This window comes from Dunckerocampus dactyliophorus, chromosome 9 (assembly GCF_027744805.1).
Source record: "Dunckerocampus dactyliophorus isolate RoL2022-P2 chromosome 9, RoL_Ddac_1.1, whole genome shotgun sequence".
Taxonomy (NCBI): Eukaryota; Metazoa; Chordata; class Actinopteri; order Syngnathiformes; family Syngnathidae; genus Dunckerocampus; species Dunckerocampus dactyliophorus.
This window is the reverse complement of record NC_072827.1, coordinates 9,278,681-9,302,705: the sequence shown is the minus strand read 5'-3', so window position 1 is coordinate 9,302,705 and position 24,025 is coordinate 9,278,681. Positions and strand designations below refer to the sequence as shown.

At 42.1% G+C, this 24,025-nt stretch overlaps 2 protein-coding genes across 3 annotated transcripts; both read left to right on the top strand.

Annotated features, from left to right (window-relative positions):
* The first annotated feature begins 561 nt into the window (after window positions 1–561).
* On the top strand, window positions 562–15,314 carry casp10 (caspase 10, apoptosis-related cysteine peptidase). Of its 2 annotated transcripts, none has more exons than XM_054787980.1 (13): window positions 562–861; window positions 2,449–2,731; window positions 4,284–4,386; window positions 6,127–6,262; window positions 8,618–8,691; window positions 8,814–8,862; window positions 9,030–9,049; window positions 9,136–9,166; window positions 9,240–9,308; window positions 11,301–11,383; window positions 11,469–11,589; window positions 12,432–12,930; window positions 13,168–15,314. In XM_054787980.1, the coding sequence occupies exons 1-13, from the start codon at window positions 663–665 to the stop codon at window positions 13,331–13,333; spliced, it is 1,833 nt and encodes a 610-aa protein (XP_054643955.1). In that variant the 5' UTR covers window positions 562–662; the 3' UTR covers window positions 13,334–15,314. The 2 variants fall into 2 exon arrangements, with proteins under 2 accessions (XP_054643955.1, XP_054643954.1); XM_054787979.1 differs by having other exon boundaries at window positions 563–861; window positions 9,240–9,329.
* A 1,904-nt stretch (window positions 15,315–17,218) lies between these two features.
* On the top strand, window positions 17,219–23,068 carry prkra (protein kinase, interferon-inducible double stranded RNA dependent activator). The gene is made up of 7 exons (XM_054787564.1): window positions 17,219–17,514; window positions 18,024–18,199; window positions 19,619–19,700; window positions 20,107–20,273; window positions 20,343–20,437; window positions 20,528–20,690; window positions 21,089–23,068. The coding sequence occupies exons 1-7, from the start codon at window positions 17,468–17,470 to the stop codon at window positions 21,244–21,246; spliced, it is 888 nt and encodes a 295-aa protein (XP_054643539.1). The 5' UTR covers window positions 17,219–17,467; the 3' UTR covers window positions 21,247–23,068.
* The last annotated feature ends 957 nt before the right edge of the window (window positions 23,069–24,025 follow it).

The following is a 24,025-nucleotide window of genomic DNA, read 5'->3' as shown; positions in this document are numbered from 1 at the left end:
ATATATATATATATATATATATATATATATATATATAGTTTTATTTAAATGTTTTGTCCATTCATGTTGGCAGTGTTATGTTCACAGTGGATCTGACTCCCAGTTTGTGAGGAAAGAGAAGATATGCATTTCAGTCCAGCAAATCATTAAACCTGGATTGATAGTAAACCGCTATCAGGACTCTGTCTGAATTACTCATTGGTTACATTACTCTTAGAGCCGATTCGTTCGAGGGAGATTTGCGTGAAGAGATTTGACCTATTTTGTCCTAATTTGTCTATTGAGATTGTATTTTATAATATAACATTAAATTATAATTTTGTAGCTGTTCATTGAGGTTTAAATACATCAAGTTAAATCATATGTATTTGATATCGGCAATGAATTTATTTAAAACAACAACAAAAATACGAGGAGCCCGAAAGGTTCGGCTCTTTTAATTGAGCCGAGCCAAAAGCACCGCTCTCTAAAAAGAGCCGACATTTCCATCACTCCACGGCAGCGACGCACATCTTTTGCACAAAGTTCACCGCCTGCCCCACCCGCTTCGCTCGTCTGATGCTGTTAATCATATCATATTTGGATGGATCCACCCACCCCTAGTGGATATTCCAAAAAAACGAGAATATGTACAGTAGTCGGTAGTTGCAACATGTTGTTACATGTCCAGGTTACACTCCATAATTGCTTACGTCACGCATGCACGCGACAGCCTTTGCTTTCGCTTTCAGCTTCCGCATCCAAAAAGTCTTTCCGAGAAATCCTTCGCAAAAGAGAAGTCAGTCTTGTCTAGGCGGTGCAGGAAGTTTTCAGGTTCTCATGAGGACGACGGACGTGTTGTTGTGTCGGAGGTGCTAAAAGGTAAGAGTTGCCTCCAAACTTGTCGTTGGTTTGCCAAGACTTTGAATGTTATCACGTCATGTGCCGGCTACTTTTCCAGAAGTACTGTACTGTAACGGTGGAAGATTGGACTTCGAGATAACTGTTCTTCCCAAAACCTGGAGTACCTTTAAAGACACAGTAGTGTACTTTTTTGATGATTGTGAATGTACACTCAGAAATAGGCAGGGGCGCCGTACAGGAAGGAAACGTTTTTGGGGGGGAAACACATTGGGTGTTTGTGACTACAATTTCATTTTAATATATCATATAAATGATGGACAAAGTCACATTTTAGGAGTGAAATGAGCTTTATTGGATTAACACAAGATGTGAGATATGCATCAAATCATATTTAGACAGGTGCAAAAATGTGGGCACCCTAACAGAAAAAATATTATTAATGTTTAGTAGAGTAAATGCTTTCTGTAGCCTCTTATTGTTGAACAATGCACAGTGACAACATCTGCAGCAAAAGGATGTTGTAGTTCTTTGGATGTGGTCTCTGTGTTGTCTTTGTCTGATGTTTTTCTTGGCCTACCATTTACGGCCTTAACAAAAACTGTGTTTGTGGTCTTCCATTTCCTCATTATGTTCCTCACCAATGGAAAGTGATTGCTGAAATCTTTGCGATAGCTTTTTGTGGCCTTCTTGTAAACCGTGATGTCGAACAATCTTCATTTTCAGGTCATTTGACAGCTGTTTTGAGGACCCCATGTTGCCCATCTTCACATGGGATTCAAAGAAAAAACAAGGTTTAATGCGCTCACCAAAGCCATTTTGTGTTCCAATTAGGGTTGGGCGATACATAGATATTTTTAAAATATATATATTTACGTTAAGCACGATAACAAAACCAACCATATCATTGATATCGATATACACAGGATTTGCGCTGTATCTCCCTCATCACTGCATCCAGAGAAGGAGGGCTAGATATCAGCTCTTAAATTCAACTCTTACGAGCTATTTGTCTGAAAAAAATGTACCTTTAGTTGTACCAGGCATTAAAATGGATCAATAAACTGAAGAAACAAGGGGGTCTAATCATTTTTTCCATGACTGTATATGGGGATATGAGTTTTGGTCCATATCGCCCAGGCCTAGATCCAAATAACCAGTGCGAGGCCGACGGAGGTATTCAAATCAACAAAATGACAGGGGTGCCCACATTTCTGCACCTGTCTAATTTAGTTTAGATGCATATTGCACATCCTATGGTAATCTAATAAACCTCATTTCACGCCTGAAATATTACTGTGTCCATCAGTTACGTCCATCCATCCATCCATTTTCCATGCCGCTTATCCCCATTAGGGTCGCAAGCCATCAGTTAAGTTATATGTCAAAATGTAACTGTAACTCCAAAAACCCAATGATTTATACCTGTAAATTATAATGATGGAAGTTGCCAGGGGTGCCCAAACTTTTGCGTATGACTGTATTTATGTCAAAAATAAAAAGGGGGGGCCCCACAACATGATTTTTCTTTTTTTATGGGCCCCAAAAGTTCTGGCTGGCACCCGTTACGCTCTTTTCTTTAAACGTCACTCCCCTCGTGTGTTTTAGTCCAGGTCATGGATTTCCAGAAGCTGCTTCTCCAGGCAGAAAAAGGCCTGAAGAAGGAGGATGTACAAGCGCTGGCGTTTCTTTGCACTGATCTGCTCCCGCGCCATGCAGCCTCAGTGGAGGAGGCCAAAGAACTCTTCACCCACCTGGAGCTCAAAGGCTACCTGTCAGCTGAGAAACCCCACCTGCTCACTGAGCTCCTCATCATCATCCAACAACGCAGTCTTATCCGCGACTTGAACCTCCAAACATCTCTGACCACCAACCTCATCTCTCCTTTCAGGTGGGCTTAGCTACAGTATGCATACAGGTACACAGTGATCATAACATCATGCACAATCCAGTATAAGAGCTGTGTCCTAAATTGTCCGTATTATGCAAGCCAGGTAACAACTATATTACTGTAGAAAACCGTCAGTATGACGTCATGGAAGCCCAACAGCTACCATGTGGCAAATTGACTCATGTTTAACAAGAACCACCAAGTGTTTCTGAAGCCACACCTTGTTGTGTAATCACAAAGGGAATTTTGAAAAACAATCCAACGGAAGGTTTTCAATAGCCTTCAGCTGTGCACAAATGATGTCAACAATACTTTCTTATGCAATGTCTTGGTATCAGTTTAATTTTGAAGTTTATGTCGCAGAACTAAATCAAATTAGTAGTATAAAAGTCAAGTACACATGCTATGAATACAACAGAAGTAACTAAGGGGATATTCTGCGAAAGTGGATCAACCAACCCAGGCTTTGCACTCAAGATGCAGCTCAACAGAATCTAAAATCCGCAATCAGACTTCACTGGTCCAACGACGGTGGTTATCAACTTATTTTGTCAAGTCGTTTTTTTGGCTTTGTGCTAAGTGCACGTTTAAAAAAGGGGCGTTTGCAAGTAATTATTATGGAGCGTTATGAGGAGTTCCCAAAAGATGATGACTGCTAAAAGCAACGCTGTCGCCGCCAATAGAGTGAGGAAGGACCGCTGGCATGTCAGCCAGCATGCAGCGTGTGGCTGCTCAAGTTAACACTGATTATTACACAAACTATACCCTACTAGTCTTTTCAATTATTAACGCTCAACATTGCACTACTTTGACATATTAACAATTATTCATTTAAGAAAAATAAATAAATTGGAGCAATAACCGTCTTTTTTAATCTTTGAAATAGTCAATATTGTTTTCAAATGCTGTATCTCCTTGTGACCACTAGATGACAGTGTTGACATGTGGCAACCTTTTTTAATTTGTGACAATGTTTTCCTTGTTATAATAAGAAGTGTTTTCTTTCAGTTGAGTGATGCCTCAGAGTGCGTATTCCTCCAGCAAATTTTGCAATATAAGAAGAGCAGGCTGAGTACTCACGCAATGATTGCTTGGAAAAAATCATTAGACCACTCTTGTTTATTGATCTGTTTTAATGCCTGGTACAACTAAAGGCACATTTGTGTGGACAAATATAATGATGATAACAAATGGAGCTCATAAGAGTTTAATTTAAGAGTTGATGTCTAGCAACTTCCATGGTTTTCCTTCATGGTTTAGAGTCTCAATAAATGGTGACGCCATCTCAGAATTAGTTAAACAGTGGCACTTTCATAGCCGATTTTAAGCAGAAAGCCTGGACATAAGTTGGTCAGGACCAGGTTATGAGTTTCACCTAAGTTACCATGGTGATACAGCTGCTCTCCAAGAGAGAGCTACCTTCGCTGAACAGGCAAGTCCGGCTTTACAATCAACACAGCTCGCTAATCCACTGAACTCGCCTCGCAGAATACCCCCTATCTAATTGAGGACCAGTCACCAATGCTCTGATTTCTGTTTGCAAATTCTTCAGGAAGATGTTATACGACGTTTCAATGGAGATTAATGCCAGGGATTTGGGAGAGATGAAATTCTTGCTGCACGGAAGTCTTCCACGCAAGAATCTGAATGAAATGGTGAGTGAGACTTTGTGATTTCAGCATTTCTGAGGCAGTTGTTGGTGAAAACAGCAAGACACCCGCAACAAGCTGTGCGTCTCTAGCTGTTGATATCAGTTGATATTTTACAGTAGAAACTAGAGATGCATGATGAATTTTTTTTCAAACCGACACTGATAACGTTCTGCTTCTCAAGACAGATACAATACCGATAATGATAACTTATTTTTAGCTATTATTTTTTAAATTTAGATTGAACTGTAATTTGTCCCCCCCCAGAAGTATGAGACTCAAAGGTGGGTTAAGCAAAACTGTACCTGTAGATTTGGCCCAACCAAATATAGCATCACTACTGTTACTGTAAACGAAATATAACACGAACAAAAAAGGAGAACAGTTCTGTTTCTAGTAATGGAAAGTTTGTTTTTGTTAATGTAACAGATGTCATCCAGTGTGGCTGCGCACTCCCTAAGCCTTAAGAGCTGTGCTGAACGCTGGGTCGACAGTCAGCTATTGGCCCAACGGTCAGCGCTCCAGACTCCCATTCCGAAGCTCCTGTGTTCGAGCCCAGCATGGGGCTGGCTGTAAACAGGCGGGTTTTGTTCATACAATCAAATCTGTGTAGCTTGAAGTCCTTAGACAGCCGCTGCGCTGCCAGACCTAGCAAGCTAACAGGGCTAATATCACGCATCCATAAATCAGAAGTGAAGCTTATGTCCATATTTCTATCAGTGAAGTCGTTTTTGCTGGCAAACAGCGGTGGCTCAGAAGTACATACCATGTCTCTAAGTGGTTTACTAGCGTACAAAAGCCACTGTCTTCAATGACAGTAAAGGACTTGTCGTCCAGCGCGGCTGTCTTTGTGGCCACTTCTTTCTTTATGGTGTTTTCGAAGGCTTTCAAAACACCATTGCAGCGATGCTGGGGTTTCAGGTGGCTGGTCAGGTTGGATTTGTCAACATTTTTCTTCCCCCCCCTCACAGAATGTTTGCGGAACATTTGGTGCAAATAGCACACGAAATGTCTTCTGAAGTCCCACACGATCAACGCCATGAGTGTTTACTTTTTAGTTCAGGGAAGATGGCGACGTCACAGAAAAAGAGGACTTGATTTGCTCACCTTATCCCAGTAACACAAACCACAGTACGGGTTACCTCGCCTCATTTGAGAGGTTTTTTTAAAATGATCAGTAATCGGAGCTATTTTTTAATGTTATCAGATTTATCGGTATGATGTCATAATTCCTCATATCGGTCCGATAATTATTGTGCACTTTTAGTGGAAACATTATGTTAGAACAGCGATGTTTTCTAGGGCAAAATTGGCAGGGACTTCACAATAAAAATAACATTTTAGCAGATTTACTGTAGCTACAGTACATACAGAGAACTGACATAGTTTTTGTGAATTGAACCCACGGAGTAAACCCACGCAAAAACGCGGGGAGAACATGCAAACTCCACACAAAGATGCCCAAACGGAGATTTGAACCCTCAATCCCCTGACTTTCTTCTTCTTCTATTGTATTATTATTGGCAACTTGGCTTATACTGATCAACCAGGTTAGACGTTAGGAGCGTATTTTTCGCCATTTGTTTAGAGCAAGGGTTTTCAATGTCTTAACATTTCAAAACAAAATATGAAAATATGAATCATCCATTATTCTGTTCCAGCCCCTGGTTGGTTAACAAATGTAACTACTGTTGATGAGTTGACGCCTTACCAATGTACCACTGTCACACTTGCTTGGTTTTGCAGTCAACACTGGAGATCTTCTTGGAAATGGAGAAGATGGACAAACTCAGCGCAAACGACTTGAAGGAACTGGAAAACATCATTAAGGATGTCTGCCCAATGTTGAAAGAAACAATCGAAAAGTATAAAGAATCTCAAGGTAAGAAAAGTAAATGGCAAGTAAGTGCCTTCATTTTTGTTGCACATGGTCCGGGGTTTCCCCTGGCCAACTTGAGGCCCTATGCAGAATTTTATTTAAGGCAGCCCACCCCCCATTACAAAATGATGAATAGGGCTGCCGCCAGGAATTGTGATCCCCATCACATTGGTGGTCACCACATCTACAGGCCTTAACTCACTGCTTATAAGCTATTTTTACTCTTTTGCTGTTACGAAGTAATCCAAATACAAATTCAAGACACATTGGTTAATCAATGATTTTTTGTGAAAAATAAGAAATTTACACACTTTTTTGTCTAGGGATGGGCTCAAAGTTGTGCCCTCTGCCTTAAAAGGCAGCAGCTGTACCATTACACCACCAGGAAACTGACGGGAGCAGGTGAATCCATTTTACAGGCTCTCTGCCTTACGGCAGGGGTGTCCTAAGTGAGGCATGGGGGCCATTTGCGGCCTGTGGCGGCACATTATATACAGTACAAGAATACAATTGAAGAAAACGAAAAAAAACAAAACAAAAAAAACCGCAAAAATGGAAAAATCTGCAGCAATTTTATGAGAATAAAATCAAAATATTCAGGCCCGTCAGAATAATCAATAAATCAATTAATTACACGATAAAAGTTGATAATTTTGCTGACCTCGATAAATTGACATGTACTGTACATGCGTGTTTGTTTTCCTCCTCTTTCTTCCAAACAGGCTGTATCTGTCTCAAGTGACTGAACCCTCCTGTCAGTCACTCAGTCTCAGTCTCTATAAAACACCATCTGATGTCAATTTCAGCCTGCTTGTGCATCGTTATTTTGTGACATGAAAAAGTTTGTGATTCCCGAAGTATAACACCTCATTGTGCACCAAACGCATCCAAACTCCAAAAAATGTTACACCTCATTAAACGTCAACGCCGTGTTCCACACACAATGTTGCTATAAGTGAATCAAGGAAGTGTGTATGCAAATGAGCTGACGTCTGCATTGACACACAGTGTGAACTTCAGAGAATTTCCAGGTTTTTTTTGTCAGTATCCAGACAATAACGAAAGTGACACTTATTCAAGTCTTGTGATTTTTATTTAAGTGCAATTTTTGCAATTTTATGTTCATTGGGGTTTTACTGCCTTTTTCGTTTGTTTAATTTATCATGTTGTTTGTTTGTTTTATTTATTTTATTTAAAAGCTCTTGAGGCCGCACGGTTGCCAAGTGGTTAGCATGTTGGCCACACAGTCAGGAGATCGGGGAGATCTGGGTTTGAATCTCTGCTTGGGCATCTCTGTGTGGTGTTAGCTCCCCGTGCATGTGTGGGTTTTCTCCGGCCGCACACATTCCAAAAACATGCATGTTAGGTTAATTGGCGCCTCTAAATTGTCCATAGGTATGAATGTGAGTGTGAATGGTTGTTTGTCTATATGTGCCCTGCGATTGGCTAGCGACCAGTCCAGGGTGTACCCCACTTCTCACCCAAAGTCAGTTGGGATAGGCTCCAGCATACCCTCGCAACCCCAGCGAGGATAAGCAGCATAGAAAATTGATGGATGGATAAAAGCTCCTGACATTCCAATTACAATGTTAAATACTCTTGAGAAATTAAAGTTGCTGGCATTATCATGCCATTTTATCTTTACATTCAAGAAAAAATTGTCTCAAAATAATATTGGCAATAATTTGTGGGCAATTATTGTCCAACAAAATTTGTTACTCTGGCCTAATCAAATGAAAATGTTGTAATTTTATGAGAATAAACTTGAAGAAAAATAACATCATTTTAGTATAAATTTTAGCACAAAGTTGAGATACTAAAGAATTTTTTTAAAAGTTGTAATATTATGAGAAACAAACAAAAGTTGTAATTTTTGCAAAACTAGGTTGGGTTTAAAGAAATAAGAATAATTGGAAAATGAAAAAGAAAACATCAGGAAAAAATTGCTGTAATTTTACAATAAAGTGAAAATGTTAAGAGAAAAGGTTTTATTCTAACAAGAAAAAAAGTCACAATTTTAATATTATGAGGAAGAATAAAGTCATTTTAGTAGCATAGAGTTTAAATATTAAATCGGAACGAAAAATTGCCAAGGATGCTCAAAATGGGTCCCCCATGGATTGTGGGGCACTACGCACAGCGCTTGTTCTGCGTGTAGGGAGGAGCGGCGCTGGCGTGGTCAGACTGAAGTAGGAACAACAGGAAGATGACTGGCAGATGTGTGTGAACATGAACTTGATTAATGGAGTGACGCAACAACCAAAGCAGAAAAAAGAGATGAGAAATTGATAATGCAGCATTTTTTTAAGTTCATGCCAGGATTCTGTTACAGTATGTTTTTTTCTATTTGAATTACAGTAAATTTCTGCTGCCCTGTATCTGAGGAGGTGGTTCGACCACGAGACCAGCCATGTCCCTTTGAACAAAACCAGGTACCCCATTATTATTATTATTATTATCATTATTTCCATGACATTATGACAGCATTCCTGCAGCATTACTCCGTCTAATCTTTTGCACCATATGCGATGCCGGGAATGATGTTTTTGAACAGGTCTGTTCATCTTGGGAGTCTTGGACTACTGCCTCGTGTGAGTTGGCAGGTAAATAAATATCCGCATTACAAAATTCACTTGGAACATCTTCAAGTGTTCAATATTTGAACTAACAGTTGAAGAAATTAAGAGATGGTCACTGGAAGAAAAATATATATACTGTAAATAATATAAAAAATATATATACTGTATCTATGTTCTGTGCTTTTCAAAAGGAGCACCGCCGTTGGCTGAGGTGAGAGTGTGTCATGGTTGTCATGACGATTGCATCACACGTTTCTCTGATGTTTTTTTGTTCCTCAATTCCTTTGCGTCTCACAGTCGTCCGTGAATTCCAACAACACTTCATTAGGTGAGTGTCACGTCTGAGTCATCTTCACATCGCAGCTGAGCAGATGATTTGTTACTTTTGAATGTGTTCCTAGACCATGCAAGTGGTGGAGGCGACCATGAGGACCTGCCACATAGACTGAGAGCGCTGACGACTCAAGGAAGTAGCTGCAGCGACTCAAAATGTCATTACAAGCATCTTTTTTTGTCAAATTGCTCTGAAGCGAATACAGTGGAACTTGCAAATGCTAAGACCAGGGGTCTCAAACTCAGCATACTTTGGGGGCGCTGGAGGTAGACTTCGTGTGAGGCCCAACTTCATCCCACATCAAGTATTCACTCATCAAATAGTCACACTTAGAACTTATTTACAAAACATGCCACAGCGACACATGTTTTGTAAAGAGTTGCTAAAGTTCCATGTTTAGAGTTAACATTGTTGTTTATTATTACTCAGTGTAGTACTAGTTGTCCCGTGTGTGTTTAAACACCAGTTGCATGTTGTGCTGTCATTTTTGTGTTTGTGCCGTGATTATAGTTAGTGTTCTGTCTAGTGAACCCCCTGTTCATTTCACTATTGTGGGATTCAAGATTGCCACGATACAGTTCTCCCCCGTCACATTGCGGTTCGCAATGGCTTCATGGCTTCACTCTATCACCGTTTAATTTGTTAATAAATCATGTATTTTTATGGTTGAATACGGTCAATTATTAGTTTAAAAAAAATGCAAATTATACATATTTTTTTCCCAAATTAAGCATTTTCAAGCATAAAAATAACTAAATCAACAAATACAAATATAAGCCAATAAGACTGCCATTCAACTTGTGAATGTAGTACTTTACAGTGGTCGCTAGGTGTCAGTAATTGTTCGGTGATACAAGCACCAGACTTGATCACAGAACAACAGGCTTTTATTGCAGGTTTAAATTATCTCACAATAGGCACAATAATAACATAAGAATAATCATAATAGTAACACGAGCTACTGTTGCTGCCATAGCCCGCAACAAGCTTAAACTCAACTCTGAGCCCCCAACGTCACTTCCTGTCTGCCACCTATTCAGCTCCCCTACAAGGTAAACTGTCTTTAATGCCTTATTTTCTCTGATTACAGATACTATTTTGGGTAATATGAATGTAAAGGTGGCCATATGGGTGTTATTTCATGTATAGAGTGCTATAATGTTAAAAATGTATTTCAATGATCGTAAATCTATGAAAATATTCTATATATAAAGAACGAATCCCTCAGAAATTCACTCATCATGTTAGGTTTGGAACCAATAAATCAGGTATTACCTGGAACGAGGGATTACTGTCAATTTAAGAACATTTCAGGAACAATACGTTTTTAATCCATAAATGTAAAAATTATTTTAACGACAAGTACCGCTAGCTTTTGGTCTCTAATTCTTGCCCAGCAAACAGATTCTCAGTAAAGACTCCAGCTGATTTCCATATCATGTGGAAAATCAAGTCGCCAAGTTCATTAATTAAGTTCATTAATTAATCATTTTTTAAAAAGAAAGAAACAAACCCTCTTTTGCCCAAAGTGACAAAAGAAAACGTCCTGCTTCACGGCCCAAACAAACAAACAAACAAAAGGATGGTGATGTGAACAGGCCAACCCTATACAGGACCGTCATCCTAAGGATGTCACCTCACCACAACCCCTAACTGAAAAAGACACAGCTAAAACCCTAAGCAGAGCAGGGAGCAGAGTACATGTGTGTATATTTATACCAATCTGTAAAGGGCGGGGCCAAACTCAGCTGCTTCCTGCAAAAAATACAAACACAAAAAGATCAAACATGTAAAAAAGTTAAACATATGCTCAGACATAGTCAAACACTTTCCAAGGCTCAATAAGAAACAGGACTGACACAATCAACATCTTAATGGCAGGAGACTACTAACAAACGATTGTCTTGTTTGATTGCGGGTTTTAAATAGCACTACAAAGCGTTCTCGCCACCTAGTGTCAATAGCCGAAACCCCACTGCAAGATTAAGGACAGATTAACATTATGTCCTTCCTTCCAGAACTCATGTTGAATTTCTTATTGAGCAAGCTTTGGGTGTTAAACGTTTGAGGTTCCACTGTCGCAGATTGTTAGAAGTTCCTCACAACCTTGTGATGATCTTCCCCACAGCAAGTAGTGAAGTTCTGCTCACAAACGAGACCACCTCTCTAAAGACTAATGACCCACAAGCTCCACTCAACACAAATGATGAGGTGTGCGGTTGTTGCATCAAGCATACATATTTCCTTGACTGTTTTATCATAGAAGTTTTATTATTAATTGTGTTTGTTTCTGTAGGGTTTGACAACGTATCCCATGGCCGCACAACAGCGTGGAATCTGCCTCATCATTAACAACTACGACTTCACCAATGCCACAAAGTACCTCAAGCAGCGGGATGGTACCAACGTTGATGAATGTAGGTTGATGTACGCTGGTGATTGATGGAGGAATTAACTTTATACAGTTGTCCCTCGCCATGTTTCTGTTTGAAATCAGCCGTATGACTCATCACGTTTTTTATAAATATACTAATTAATAAACCATGATGTTTCGTGGCCGACTATGGCCTCTTACTATTAAAAAAATGCATATTTTCTTCATTAATTTTACATATTCTTGGGTTAAATTAAACATTTTTAAGCATGAAATTGGCTAAATGAGCAAAAATACAAATGTAAGGCATTCAAAAGACACGTTCAAAGAACCCATATGAAATACTGTCCACTGGTCACTAGGTGTCACAAATGTTACCTCGATGAGACAGCAGCCACAGCAGGAAGTACGCTGCCCAGAAAAAAAACACAGAACTCTCCCAATGCTAATGTGTGAGTTTATGTTATGTCTTAGTTTCTGTAGCTACTATATTGGGTAATAGAAGTGTAACGGTGACTATAGGGGTGTTATTTCATGTCTAAAAAGCTCTAGTGGTGTTAAAAACCATATTTAGAAGGTCTATCTACGAAAATATTCAATGTATAAATCAAGAATATTAATTCTCGGAAATTCACTTATCATGACATTAACCACGATGAGACCATGACGGATTACTGTATTTTTAGATTATTTTATGTACTAGTTTTCATGTGTTTTTAATTTTAACATCAACCTGGGTAGGAAGTACAAATGGTAATTAGCTAGAGTCTCACATGTTTACATGTCAAATTTTTTTTAATATGTGTTGTCCCTTTCTAAATAAATTAAATGTTAATGTGAAGTAATATGACAGGAATGTCATTCTGCCCCTCTGTGTGTCTCCAGCTTGTTTGGAGAAGGTGTTCCAGTGGCTCGGCTTTGAGGTTCTGATAGAGCGTGACTGCAGCAGGGACAAGATGCTCTTTCTCATGCGGGACCTGAGCAGCATAGATCACAGTCAGATGGACTGCCTGGTGTGCTGCATCCTCAGCCACGGCCTGGAGGGCGGCGTGTACGGCATAGATGGAAGTACCGTCACGCTCGAGGAGCTGACACAGCCCTTTAACGGGTCTCGGTGCCGCTCCTTGGCAGGAAAGCCCAAAATGTTTTTCATCCAGGCGTGCCAGGGCACCAAGGAACAGACGCCTGTTTGTTTGCAGAGTGACGGCCCTGCAAAAAGTAGCGTAACCCATGATGCTGCTAAGGTGAAACAATCCATCCCGTCTGATGCAGACTTCCTGCGGGCACTAGCCTCTGTGCCGCTTTATGTTTCTTTCAGACATAAGAAACATGGCACTTGGTTTATTCAGTCTTTGTGCCAAAACCTGATCAAGATGGTGCCCAGGTACGTTAGACATGAGAAGGAAAGTAATGCTTTCTATACTGACCAAAGACATGTCATTACTTAGCATAGGATCCAGTACGAAAACAATCATCAAAGATAAACATTAAGGAAAACCTCACCAAACCAAGTGACCACTGTATACATATTATGTAACAGCATAGCCACCCCCACTGTGGCCTTGGTCTATGTTGTTAGTTCAATTCACTATCTGAACAATGTTTTTGTTTCGGGTTACAGAAAATGTGACCTCGTGACTATCCTGACCAAAGTGAATGCCGACGTCAGCCAGAAAACGGACGAGACAGGTGTCAAGAAGCAGATGCCTCAACCAGCCTTCTCGCTCACAAAGAAAATCATCTTTCCAGTTCCCCAACACGATCCTCCTGAGCTGCAAAATGTTTGACCTCCATGTCCACGTATGAAAAAACACCTCAGGGACGTTTGCTGCTGATTTACATTCACCACCTCGCTCAAATGTTATATTGTCATGCTGGATGCTGTCAAATATTTTTTGTAATGTTACCCATTATATAGTATAACTGAATACTCCAGTTGTTTTGATAATATCCGTTCATTGGGCCTCATTCACGAACATCTTCTTAAAAGTCTTCTTAAAAACTGTACTTAAGAAGGCGCGGGTTGGAAACTGCGGCACATTCACGACACGTTCTTAAGTAGGGATAATCGTTCGCACCGGTGTTCTTAGGTTGATGAATGCCAACGGGGATACACGTGCATGTGAGGCCTAATTTGCATAGGTCACCGCCTATTATTTCCTATATCAGGTAAAAACATGCGCAACAGGCAGCTAGAAGCCAAGATGCCAAAGCGCAAGGGCAAGACTGAGAAGCAGCTGGACAACAAACAAAAGGAAAACTTCAATTGTACTGAAATAGAGGTGTTTTTACAAGGAGTGACCGAACACAAGACCACCTTATTTTCACGTGTATCCACCGGTCATCAGGCCATCCAAAAAGAGTCGGCATGGAGCATCATTGCAGGCGACATAAATGCCGTTTCCACGGAGAAACGCACCACCGCAGAGGTTAAAAAGAAGTGGTTTGACTTAAAATCACAGTAAAAAAAAAAAAGATTGCACTGCACTGGAGGAAACGGGAGGTGGGCCATCAATCAGAAACCAAACCATTTTGGAAACTCTACAAAATATTTACACAATCAAGATGGAAAAATAAAGTCAAAATACATAGGTTGTGTGTGACAATTTATTTTTTCGGTGGTTACATTTGATTGATTAGACGTTGCCTAATTAATACAGCAGCCCCGTGCTCTGGCTCAAGACGTGGCTGGGGGCGCATGTCGTTATCTGGGGGTGCTCGTGCGCAACAGGCACACCACGTTTCATTGCGATGTTATGCAAGACGCAGCAGGCCATGATGATCCTGCACACCTGCAACAATAGAAAATCAATTATTTATCCAGTTGACCAAATAAAACATATTTGCAATGGAGAATTCCTGGATTAGTGAGAACCTTCACAAAGAATCAGAATGTTTGTCTCTTATTTTTTTGCCATTCCAAAGCATAAATAAACTAAAACCTTATATTAAATACTACAAAACCTACTGTACCTTTTCTGGTTTGTAGAGCAGTCTTCCACCTGCAGTGTCCAAACACATCCAGCGTCCCTTGAGTATACCGATGGTGCGCTCCACGCAGAAGCGTGTAGGAGAGACTGGGGACAGTTGCAACAAGCCTTATTTGTCTAATCAGTAACATGCTAGAGTGATGACACTCATACTGCACATGCTCAGTTAGGCCCTCTACTCGCCAAGAAGAAAGCGGCCAGATTGCGCATCTGGTCCAGCTTCTATCAAGACAAAGTTGTTTTGGAGGTATGAAAGTAGCTGTTTTCACGAGCTGTATTTTTGTCATACTATCCTAATATTTTGTATGAATTACTCCAAACCTACCTGGTTTGAATCACTGTTTTGTTGACTATTCAGCAACATTGCTTACATTTGTCAATGTCACTGTGACTAGTTAGCACATGGTGTAAACAAAATAATCACAAATCTGAACAGAGGAAGGCATAAAAAAGAATACAAGAACATCAAACCACAAAGAACAGTGTAAAGAAAACCAAAAAAAGAAGAGAGAAGAATCAGACTGAAGAGGAAGAAGATGTCTGTTTTTTTTCTGTGAGCTAGAATTGTTCAGAAGCTGCTGGAATAGTTCACAAGACAGCAGATTTGTTGGGGAAGAGGCGAGTGTCGCAGTTTTATTTTTTAAGCATCTGTGTGCCTTTAACAAAACTTAAAAATCTAACTTTATAATCACTGGAGTTTTAAAACAATGTGAATTTTGTTCACTAAAACTGTTCACTGTTTGTTCACATGTTTAATAAATGTTTTTTGCACTCCAAATTATTCTATTCTTTTTGTCCCAAACTGAAATATTGAGTTTTTTATAGCTTCTGTAACATTTGCACATTGACTCAAAGTAGGCCTATGTTTTACACAAAACTAAACTTATTAAATACTTTAATATTGTATACTGTGGTTATTTAAACAAAAAGCATAACATTTTGGTGAAGTTTACTGTTTTTTGATATGTTGCAACCGTCCTTGATTGGTGTTGCAACTGTCCCCAGGTTTGGGGTCAGTTGCAACGTCTGCATTTTTTTATTCAAATAAATATTGTGATTGATATGTTATATGTAGCCATCTTTAAATGGTATGGGTATTTAGCAGACAGATGTAGGTTTACTATGTAAAGATTTGGTGTGCCTAGTCTGAATAATCTCTGAATAATTGAGAGTAATGTAAAAAGTGTTGCAGCTGTCCCCAGTCTCCCCTACGTGTGTGCTTTTGGTTGTACATTTGTTCTTGTGGGGTCTGCGGATTATTCAATGGTGTCATGAGCCAAAGTGCCAGGGCATAGCCTCGATCACCTGTAAAATAAGTTAATGGCCACATAACAACATGCAAAAGGCAAAAAATTAACATTTTACGCACCGATTAACCATCGGTCGCATGCTGCGCCATGACTCAGGCGCTTTCCAACGGAGGAATTTCGGAAAATGTAGGAGTCGTGTGTACCTCCAGGGAAACTTGCAACAACATTCACAATCTTGTTGCGAATCTGAGATTATTTGGATATTAATTAAGTGATACCGTTTGTGATTGAAGTATGGAAATGAATGAATGAATTGGGATTTGAATATATATTTATCCATGGAGTATATTTTAGTTGTTTGTTGTTGTTGGAGCGGGTGGTCTGGGGGCCCAACCCCTAAAAAATTTTGAAAATTAGACCTCATTTCCTGCAATCTGCTGATATCTAAGGCCAATTTTATGTCCTTAATTTCAAGAGTTTGTTGTTATTTTTATCCTTGGAATATATCGTTTAAGTCAAAACATTCTATTTATAAAATTACCCGTACTAGGAGAAACCCATTTTAGTACAATTTCCTGAAATATTTTCCAATTTGAAGCAGCTGTAAATTCCGAGGATTTGAGTATAATTTTATGTCACTGGGGATCACTTTTCTGGTTAATTTTCTTGAGAATAGACAACAGTTTTCCTTACAGTCATGATGCCAGAACCTTTATTTTGCACCTCCACCTGAATAGCCATGTACAGCACACGTTCAATGTCCAATGTAAATTATCAGCCTGACAGTGGGTTCAGGAATAGCATGCGTCTCGGTTGCATTCTGGCATATGTGTCCACCACGCGCCCATAATTCAGATGCATGTCCCTATGGACATACATCAGAATCAGGCCATTGATGACCTTTTTCACCTGCTTCAGCGCAGAGTTGGCACGCTCCACGCCTGCACTGGTCACAGGGATGATCAGCATCAGGAACAGGATCCTATGTGTGTTTGCCTGAGCAAGAGCTTCAGGGAGGGTGTCCGGTTTGGGAAGAATGTCAGCCTCCCACTTCTTTGTCCAGAGACTGACCTCTGTCTGCAGTGTGTCTGAGGATGGTAGATCTGGCCCGTACCGCTGCTGGAGATCAGCTACGTCTTGATCAGTCAGGCTGGCGACATTTGATGGAAGGAGCTTGAAGCCAGTCAGTGCCCTTTTGGTGCCAGACAGATCACTGATCTGTCTTGGTACTAGTAACAGTACTAATAAATCAACGTGTACCGGTTTAGACGTACATGTACCTTCACTGGGACTGGATGACTGGAATCCAGGATGGTTTATCATTTTATTAGCTTTTATTGTGGCAAAAAAAAATCATGGGTGCCTCAAAACGGGAGGCCACACCCACCTCTAAATCCGCGCCTGAGAATGGCTCTGTAACACTAATTCAGCGATAGCCAGCAGCAGGGGACACGAAACAATGACTCCGGAAAGTGACACCACGTGACCCGTGTTGACCCGGATGTTGATATCACACTGCGGCTCGTGCTTTTCCGGTTCTGAACCACGTTAATGTTTTCTTTAGTATATTATTCAGCTTTTCTTCACATTACTAAGAACCTTGCAAGCTTCCAGGATTGATATGCCTTCTTAGATATTGTTCATTATTCATGAAATAACTTCAACCGAGGAAAGCGCAAACATGTCTCAGGAACTGTACCAGTCAGGCGTCACCACCAGCGACTCGAGGTTTACCTTTTTATTTTTCTATGCCGAGAATATAACGATTACGTATTTGATGTTGACGTCAAACATTGATTTGCTTAAATGCACTCAAGTGAAAACAAATTAGCGTTAGCATAAATTAGCCTTCGTGCTCATTGTTGTTTGACCAAATTATTATGAGCGCTGTCATAATATTCATTTAGAATATGGCACTCAAAACCTTAAAAAAGCACATTACGTTGTAGTGGTGTCGTGAAAACGTCTCTACCGAGCAAGACGTTGCGTGGAAATATGCTGGCGATGCTAAGCTAAAATGGCTAACCTAGCTTGACGATGAGCCAACAAGCTTTGTGATGACATCATCGTCGATTAACAACTCCACGTTATGATGGGCAGTAATGTTGCTTCTTTACAGTCAAAATATTTAAATGTTCGCCTAAATACACCCTTTTTTGACTTGACGAGATTGAGCAGACCTTAGATCAAATCCCAGTTGCACAGTGGTGACGTTGAAACTCTGTGACTCCACACAGCCCCATAAAAGATGAGATTCCCAGGACCAATGCCGGCAAAACGCCCATCCAAATCCTGCACGAGTATGGGTCTAGAAGTGGCAAAATTCCGGCCTATGTGATGGAGAAAGCCGATGGGGAGGCCCACCAGCCCAGCTTTGTCTTCAGTGTGACGGTGGGAGATGTCTGCTGCCAAGGTGAGCCGAAGAGGTGTTAGTTGGTTCCTTTTTTGTCCTGTCCAGCCATTAGGGCAGATAGTATTGTTGATCTAAATGCCCTTACGTGCTCAACAGAGTTGCTACTACTACTACTACTACTAATGTGTATGACTGTTTCAATGCAGTATTATCACTGTGGTTGTTGATATTATTTTGTCCTCTCCATCATGGTCTTTATGGCCGTCACAGACATTTGCTGATGTAGTCTTGTTTGTTTCTGTTATTTCGTTATTGTTGCCGCAATTGTTGTTGCTATTGTTCTTGTTCTTGTCTCTCTCAGTGTTGTCTTGTCCCCACATTCCCCCCTCTGTTTTCTTTTCTCTTCTTCTCTATCTCCTCCTGCTCCGGTCTGGCCGCTCCAAATTTGCATGACAAATCATCAAAGTCATATAAATTCTGTATAACAGGGGAAGTGTATCTCACACTTTTCCCTGGCAGGGCAAATCTGTTGAGCACGTAAAGGGCATTTAGATCAGCAATACTATCTGCCCTAATGGCTGGACAGGACAAAAAAAAAGGAACAAACAAACACAAAGACACAAGAGTTGAGGCAAAGATGTGGACAACAGCCCAGCAAAACACAAAGACCAGCGGCGGCAAACGCCCAAGTGCCCGGCAGAACTGGCCCCAAGGCGCACGCTCCCCACTCAGGCCCACGAGCAAGATCAAGCCCCACCCCACACAGCCTGGCCCACCAGCAGCCACCACGGCGCAGCAACCCCAAGCCACCACGGCGACATGCAGGCCACCAGTAGCGCGAACCTCGCCCCCCGGAGACTGCCGGATCCCCCCATACCCCCCCCCAAGCGCGCAGAAGTGCCCACGGCCCACGTCTGTCCAATCGGCCCCAACGGGTCACCCCAGGGAAGTGCAGACGAACCAGACAAAAACACCCCACAAGCCAGGCCACCCGGGCGAGCCACCGCTTCGCCAGCGGACAGGCCACAGCCCCTGAGGGGTGTATGTGTGTGTATGTACAGTATATGATACAGCAGACCCGACCGCCCCAGACCAGCAGGAACCGCACCGACGCAACACAGACACACACCACCACGACTGCCCAAGGAGCCACAACACAGCGACCACAAGAGACCCAGGCCCCACACAGAGCGGAGCACGGCCACACCCACGAGGTACCCGAGCCAGAAGCACCAAGGAGGGACAGAAAAGCAAGCGCCACACGACAGGGCTCACGAGAGGACCGATACCCCGCCGAGGGAGATACCCCGGAGGCAGCCAGACAGCCACCAGCCTGGAAATGGAGGAGATTAGCCAGACACCAGCCCCCTGCCAGACCTATCCACCACCCCACCCATGCGCCATCCCCAGATCCGGAAAAAGTTTGGGAACCACTGTGTTAGTTGAAGTGTGTGTCATTCATGTGTGTTGTTATCCCAGGGGAAGGCCCGAGTAAGAAGGCGGCCAAACACACGGCTGCTGAGGCTGCACTGCACGTACTGCAGGTTGACGTTGCGGCCACGTAAGTAGCTCTGAAATGACGACTTAACTTTTTAAACCTTAACAAACCTCAAACTCGACGGTTGACTTTTTATAGAATGCCAAACACAATATGTTCCACAAATATTTGACATATAAATTGCCAAATGTGTGATTACTTGTTATGTGCCCACACTGTGACTAGTTAGTGTTCTGTCTAGTGCCCCTGCCCGTTCCCTTCACTGCATGACAAGCTCACTGTCCAATTTAAGAGTATCTGACCATCTCTTGTGGGACTCAAGATTTCCGCAATATAAACCCACTTATACTCAAATGTGATGTCACGTAGGGGGCCCCAGTTTGGGTTTGGGACTCCTGCTGCAAATCTATGCAATGTTCTCGTTGGTATTCTGTTCTCTGCTTTAGTGAGGTTGATGTTGGTCCTACAGGAACGGTGATACAACCGACACTAATCCCAACTCGGTGGGGACACTGCAGGAGCTGGCCTTGCAGCGAGGCTGGCGTTTGCCCGAGTACACGGTCTTAATGGAGGCTGGTCCACTGCACAGGCGAGAATTCACCGTGTCCTGCAGGCTGGAGTCTCTGTCAGAGACAGGTAGAAAGACGTGCGCGTGAAGTCATCCCAGGTGCCTTTACATCTTCATCATTGTTCTTGACCACCCAGCGTTAGGAAGCTCCAAAAAGTCAGCAAAGAAGGCTGCAGCAGAGAAGATGGTGGATAAGCTTCAGGCTCTGTCAGGCTCCTCGGAAATCACCTGGGTGCGCCACATGTCACTCTAGATCAAGATCAGATCCTACACCGGAACTTTTGTGCTAAAAGTATCTGATGACTTATTTCTTGTGTGCTAGACTCCCAAACCGAGGGTGCAGTTTGAGGACCTCAGGAACTCCTCAGCAGAGAAGATCTCCTCACTGAGGAGGAACCCGCTGAGCATTCCCAACACAGACTACATCCAGCTGATGTCGGAGCTGTCCAAGGAGCAAAGCTTTGCTGTGGCCTACTTGGATATTGGTACGTAAACACAAAAAACATCGACATGACAATATAGGGCGATACTTTTTTCCATCGATAAAATATACATTTTTGTCTTTAAATGATTGTCTTGAAATTTATGATTTTTTTATTAAAAAAAAGAGCTTAGGAAAAATCGTGCCAATGTTATGAGCAAATACACAGTTTATACAACAAGTTTCAAATAAAAATAACACATGACCCAAGTTACACCAATACATTTTTGTGGAAACATGATATTTGACTTAACATGCTAGTTTCCATGGTAACCAAGCTGCTCAGCGCCTGAGCGATCAATGAACCACAGTTTGAACCTCGAGGCTCAGGAAGGACGGTCTAGCAAGCAGGCAAGTGCTGAAGACACCACACTTATTACGCCCTGCGGCTGTGCTTTATAGATGAGCTGACGGCCAACGGTCAGTACCAGTGCCTGGCAGAGCTGTCCACCTCCCCCGTCACCGTGTGCCACGGCACAGGGATCTCGCACAGCAACGCGCACAACGCCGCCGCACACAGCGCCCTCCAGTACATCAAGATCATCGCCTCCAACAAATAAAAGCCACCTCCGTGTTTAGCACGCTGCTTCACCTGCCCACACTGGATGAGGATGGCGCCGTAGTAAGAGTCGTCCGGTCTTCATGTTCTAGACATGAAGGAAAATCTGCGTTCCCGTGGATGTACGCAGCTTGTCAAGAGTGTGTTGAGTTTTACTGATTCATTTTATGTAAATGTTTGACACTTCCTTTTCTCAAAGATGCTTTTAGGTGACCATTGTTTCTCACAGGGATGGCCGATATGGTATAAAATCCATATTGTGATATTGATTGCAGCCTTTAGTCTTTGGCATATGAATTCTAATAAGGGTCGGCTTTGGCACGTGTGTTCACAGTGTAGTTGTTCTTGTATTCTCTCTCTAGACTTGTGCGTAGCTGCTTACTCTCCGCTGTAGCGCAGCTCCAGCTGGACCCGTGTTAAAGTATACCAAGCACTTATTTCTTCTGTTGTTTTGCTGCTTTAGAATGGCTTCTTCTTCTCTCCTTCTGCTCTCTCCTGCTCGGCGTGTCGCATGTTTAGCTATTCCATGATGCTATAATAAGTTTACTTTATTTGGAGGCAAGTATTAATAAGTAAGGGGAGTGGCCCAGCACTCTGGAAGGAACTACTTTAGCCGCGCTACCTAGCCCCTTGTGTCTGGGTGCTGTGTTACACTGGCAACTCGTTGCAGCTTGTCAATCACCCCAGTGTTCATACGTGTACTAGACATGTCAGTTCTGCCAGGAATCGATACAGCTCGCCGAGGGAAAAGTTGCATAACCGATACTGATGATATTGGTGGGACCGGCCCCTATGAAACAGACGACATTGTTTGGGCCAGTCCTTTCACAGAGCTAAAATCCCCCCCAGTCTTTAATTCTAACAGCTGTGAAATACGTCTAGGAGTCTCAAGGACAGTTTACAATTGGATTCACACAAGAGGTGGGTACAAACAATTGCAATGCCAGCACAGGAGAGGGCAATTGGCAGCCAACAAAGGTTTAGCGAAGTCCAATCGCTCTATGGAGAGGAACCTTGTTTTTTTTTGTATTTGTTTTTTTTAATGATGTCGGAGAGGTGGTACAATGGGTGTAAAACTTCCCTTTTTTTGTTGTTAGGATACTAGGCACCGGCCCATCTCAGTTGGACAGTTAATCGCTCCTCAGACAGATTAAAATGTCAAAGTATCGATTATTGTCCTACCAGGAGGACACCAGGACATTCCTGGTGTTCCTTTCAGCGTGTCCTAGGTCTGGCCGAGGGCCTCATTGCGGTTGTGCCTCACCAGGGGTCCAGGAGGGATCCGGACTAGATGTCCCAGCCACATCAACTGGTTCCTATCGATAACTGAAAATGCTCCAGTAAACGCTGAAGGCCACAGTTTGATGATGCAATCAGGACCACACCGTCCGAAGGACGCCCAAACTGAACACCCTCCTAGCCTTGGGTGCACCTAGAAATTGTGTCTATGAAAGCAAAATTTGGACTTCTACATGTAGGTGTGGCGCTACTTGTTTGCCCTCGCAATACATTGTAGGAGGGATCATTGTTTCCAACTTAAGCAGCGGGTGCTGCTGTGGGCCCCTTCCCCATCTAACAGCACTGAGAAGCAGCTCTGTCTTATTTGTGACTTTTTTTTTTAAGTCTTGACTGGGTTTTCATGTTTTTTTTACTCACTTCTTCCTGAAAGCATCATGGCTAATTATGCAAAACTGCCGATTACTCCTCTGGGAAACACTTGGTGGTCTTTTAAGGTTTAGTAGGATTTTAGCATATTGTATCCTCACACATGTGTATCTTATGTATGAAGGCAGAAATGAATAAAATCCTAAATTGCATATACAGTATCTGTCAGCGTTACCATTGTGTGCTGGCTCACACTCTCACCTTGGTGTCAGGTAGCAAAGAAAGGACAAAAGGAGTCTTTGTAATGATTCATCAGTAAAACTAGGAGGAATCCTTTATTATTCAATGAAAAGCAACATGTCCCCCCACACACAAAGATGTCACACTGGGTGAATAAAACACTCAGGTCCTGTTTTATTAGTACGAGCACTATGTAGCAGCAGTGTACAGTGTTCATGGAAAGATATGTACTTGGTTTAAATTGCACTTTTTAGGAAGGGACCATCAGGAACCTCCGAGCCGACGCGGTCCACTACAAAGTCCAAATGAGAAGACTGAACCTTTCTGTAAGGCATCTGCAACAATCATTGGCAGGCTACACATGCATATGGAACATTGGTTGGACTTTTTCTGTTTTTCTTATTTATTTTCATAAGCGAGTCATGATGGTCACTTCTGCTGCTGCGTGGTGATACAAGTATATACAGTGATGACCAAGCCGTCCAGGTTGCATGGATGGTTGGACTGGTAGCACAGGTAAAATGTCCTTCAGCTTTATAGTCATCCCAATGCAGGTGCGCAGTGTGTATATGATGAATAGCAGAACCTCTTACTAGTAGTGTTTCATATTAAATGCGTTAAGGCACAGCAAGTGAAACTGTTGTTGGTTGTGTGCGGAAAAAGTACAAATATGACAGCGGAGCAGATAAACAGTGTACACTGGGTGCATATTTCTGGCGTGTGGGGAAAAAAATACACTGACAAACGTCCAGTAACGAAGCAGGCGTCGCTGTCAGTTTACATCAGTTGCTACTTTATGTCCTGTAATCAGCGTTAAAGCATCAGAATCGCACTCCTGTAGTTGGAAGCTGCACTTTCTTACACTGACCAGCAGGTGGCTCTGCTGCCCCCAGGATTGAGTATCTGCCTGAATGCAAAACTCCATGGACAAAAGT

Coding starts and splice junctions, on each gene's coding strand:
- casp10 (XM_054787979.1), top strand. CDS start 663: ATGTCCAGGTTACACTCCATAATTGCTTACGTCACGCATGCACGCGAC. Junction 4,387..6,126: donor GCAAGAATCTGAATGAAATG/GTGAGTGAGACT, acceptor TTGGTTTTGCAG/TCAACACTGGAGATCTTCTT. Junction 12,931..13,167: donor CTGATCAAGATGGTGCCCAG/GTACGTTAGACA, acceptor TTCGGGTTACAG/AAAATGTGACCTCGTGACTA.
- prkra (XM_054787564.1), top strand. CDS start 17,468: ATGTCTCAGGAACTGTACCAGTCAGGCGTCACCACCAGCGACTCGAG. Junction 20,274..20,342: donor GGAGTCTCTGTCAGAGACAG/GTAGAAAGACGT, acceptor TTGACCACCCAG/CGTTAGGAAGCTCCAAAAAG. Junction 20,691..21,088: donor TGTGGCCTACTTGGATATTG/GTACGTAAACAC, acceptor TGTGCTTTATAG/ATGAGCTGACGGCCAACGGT.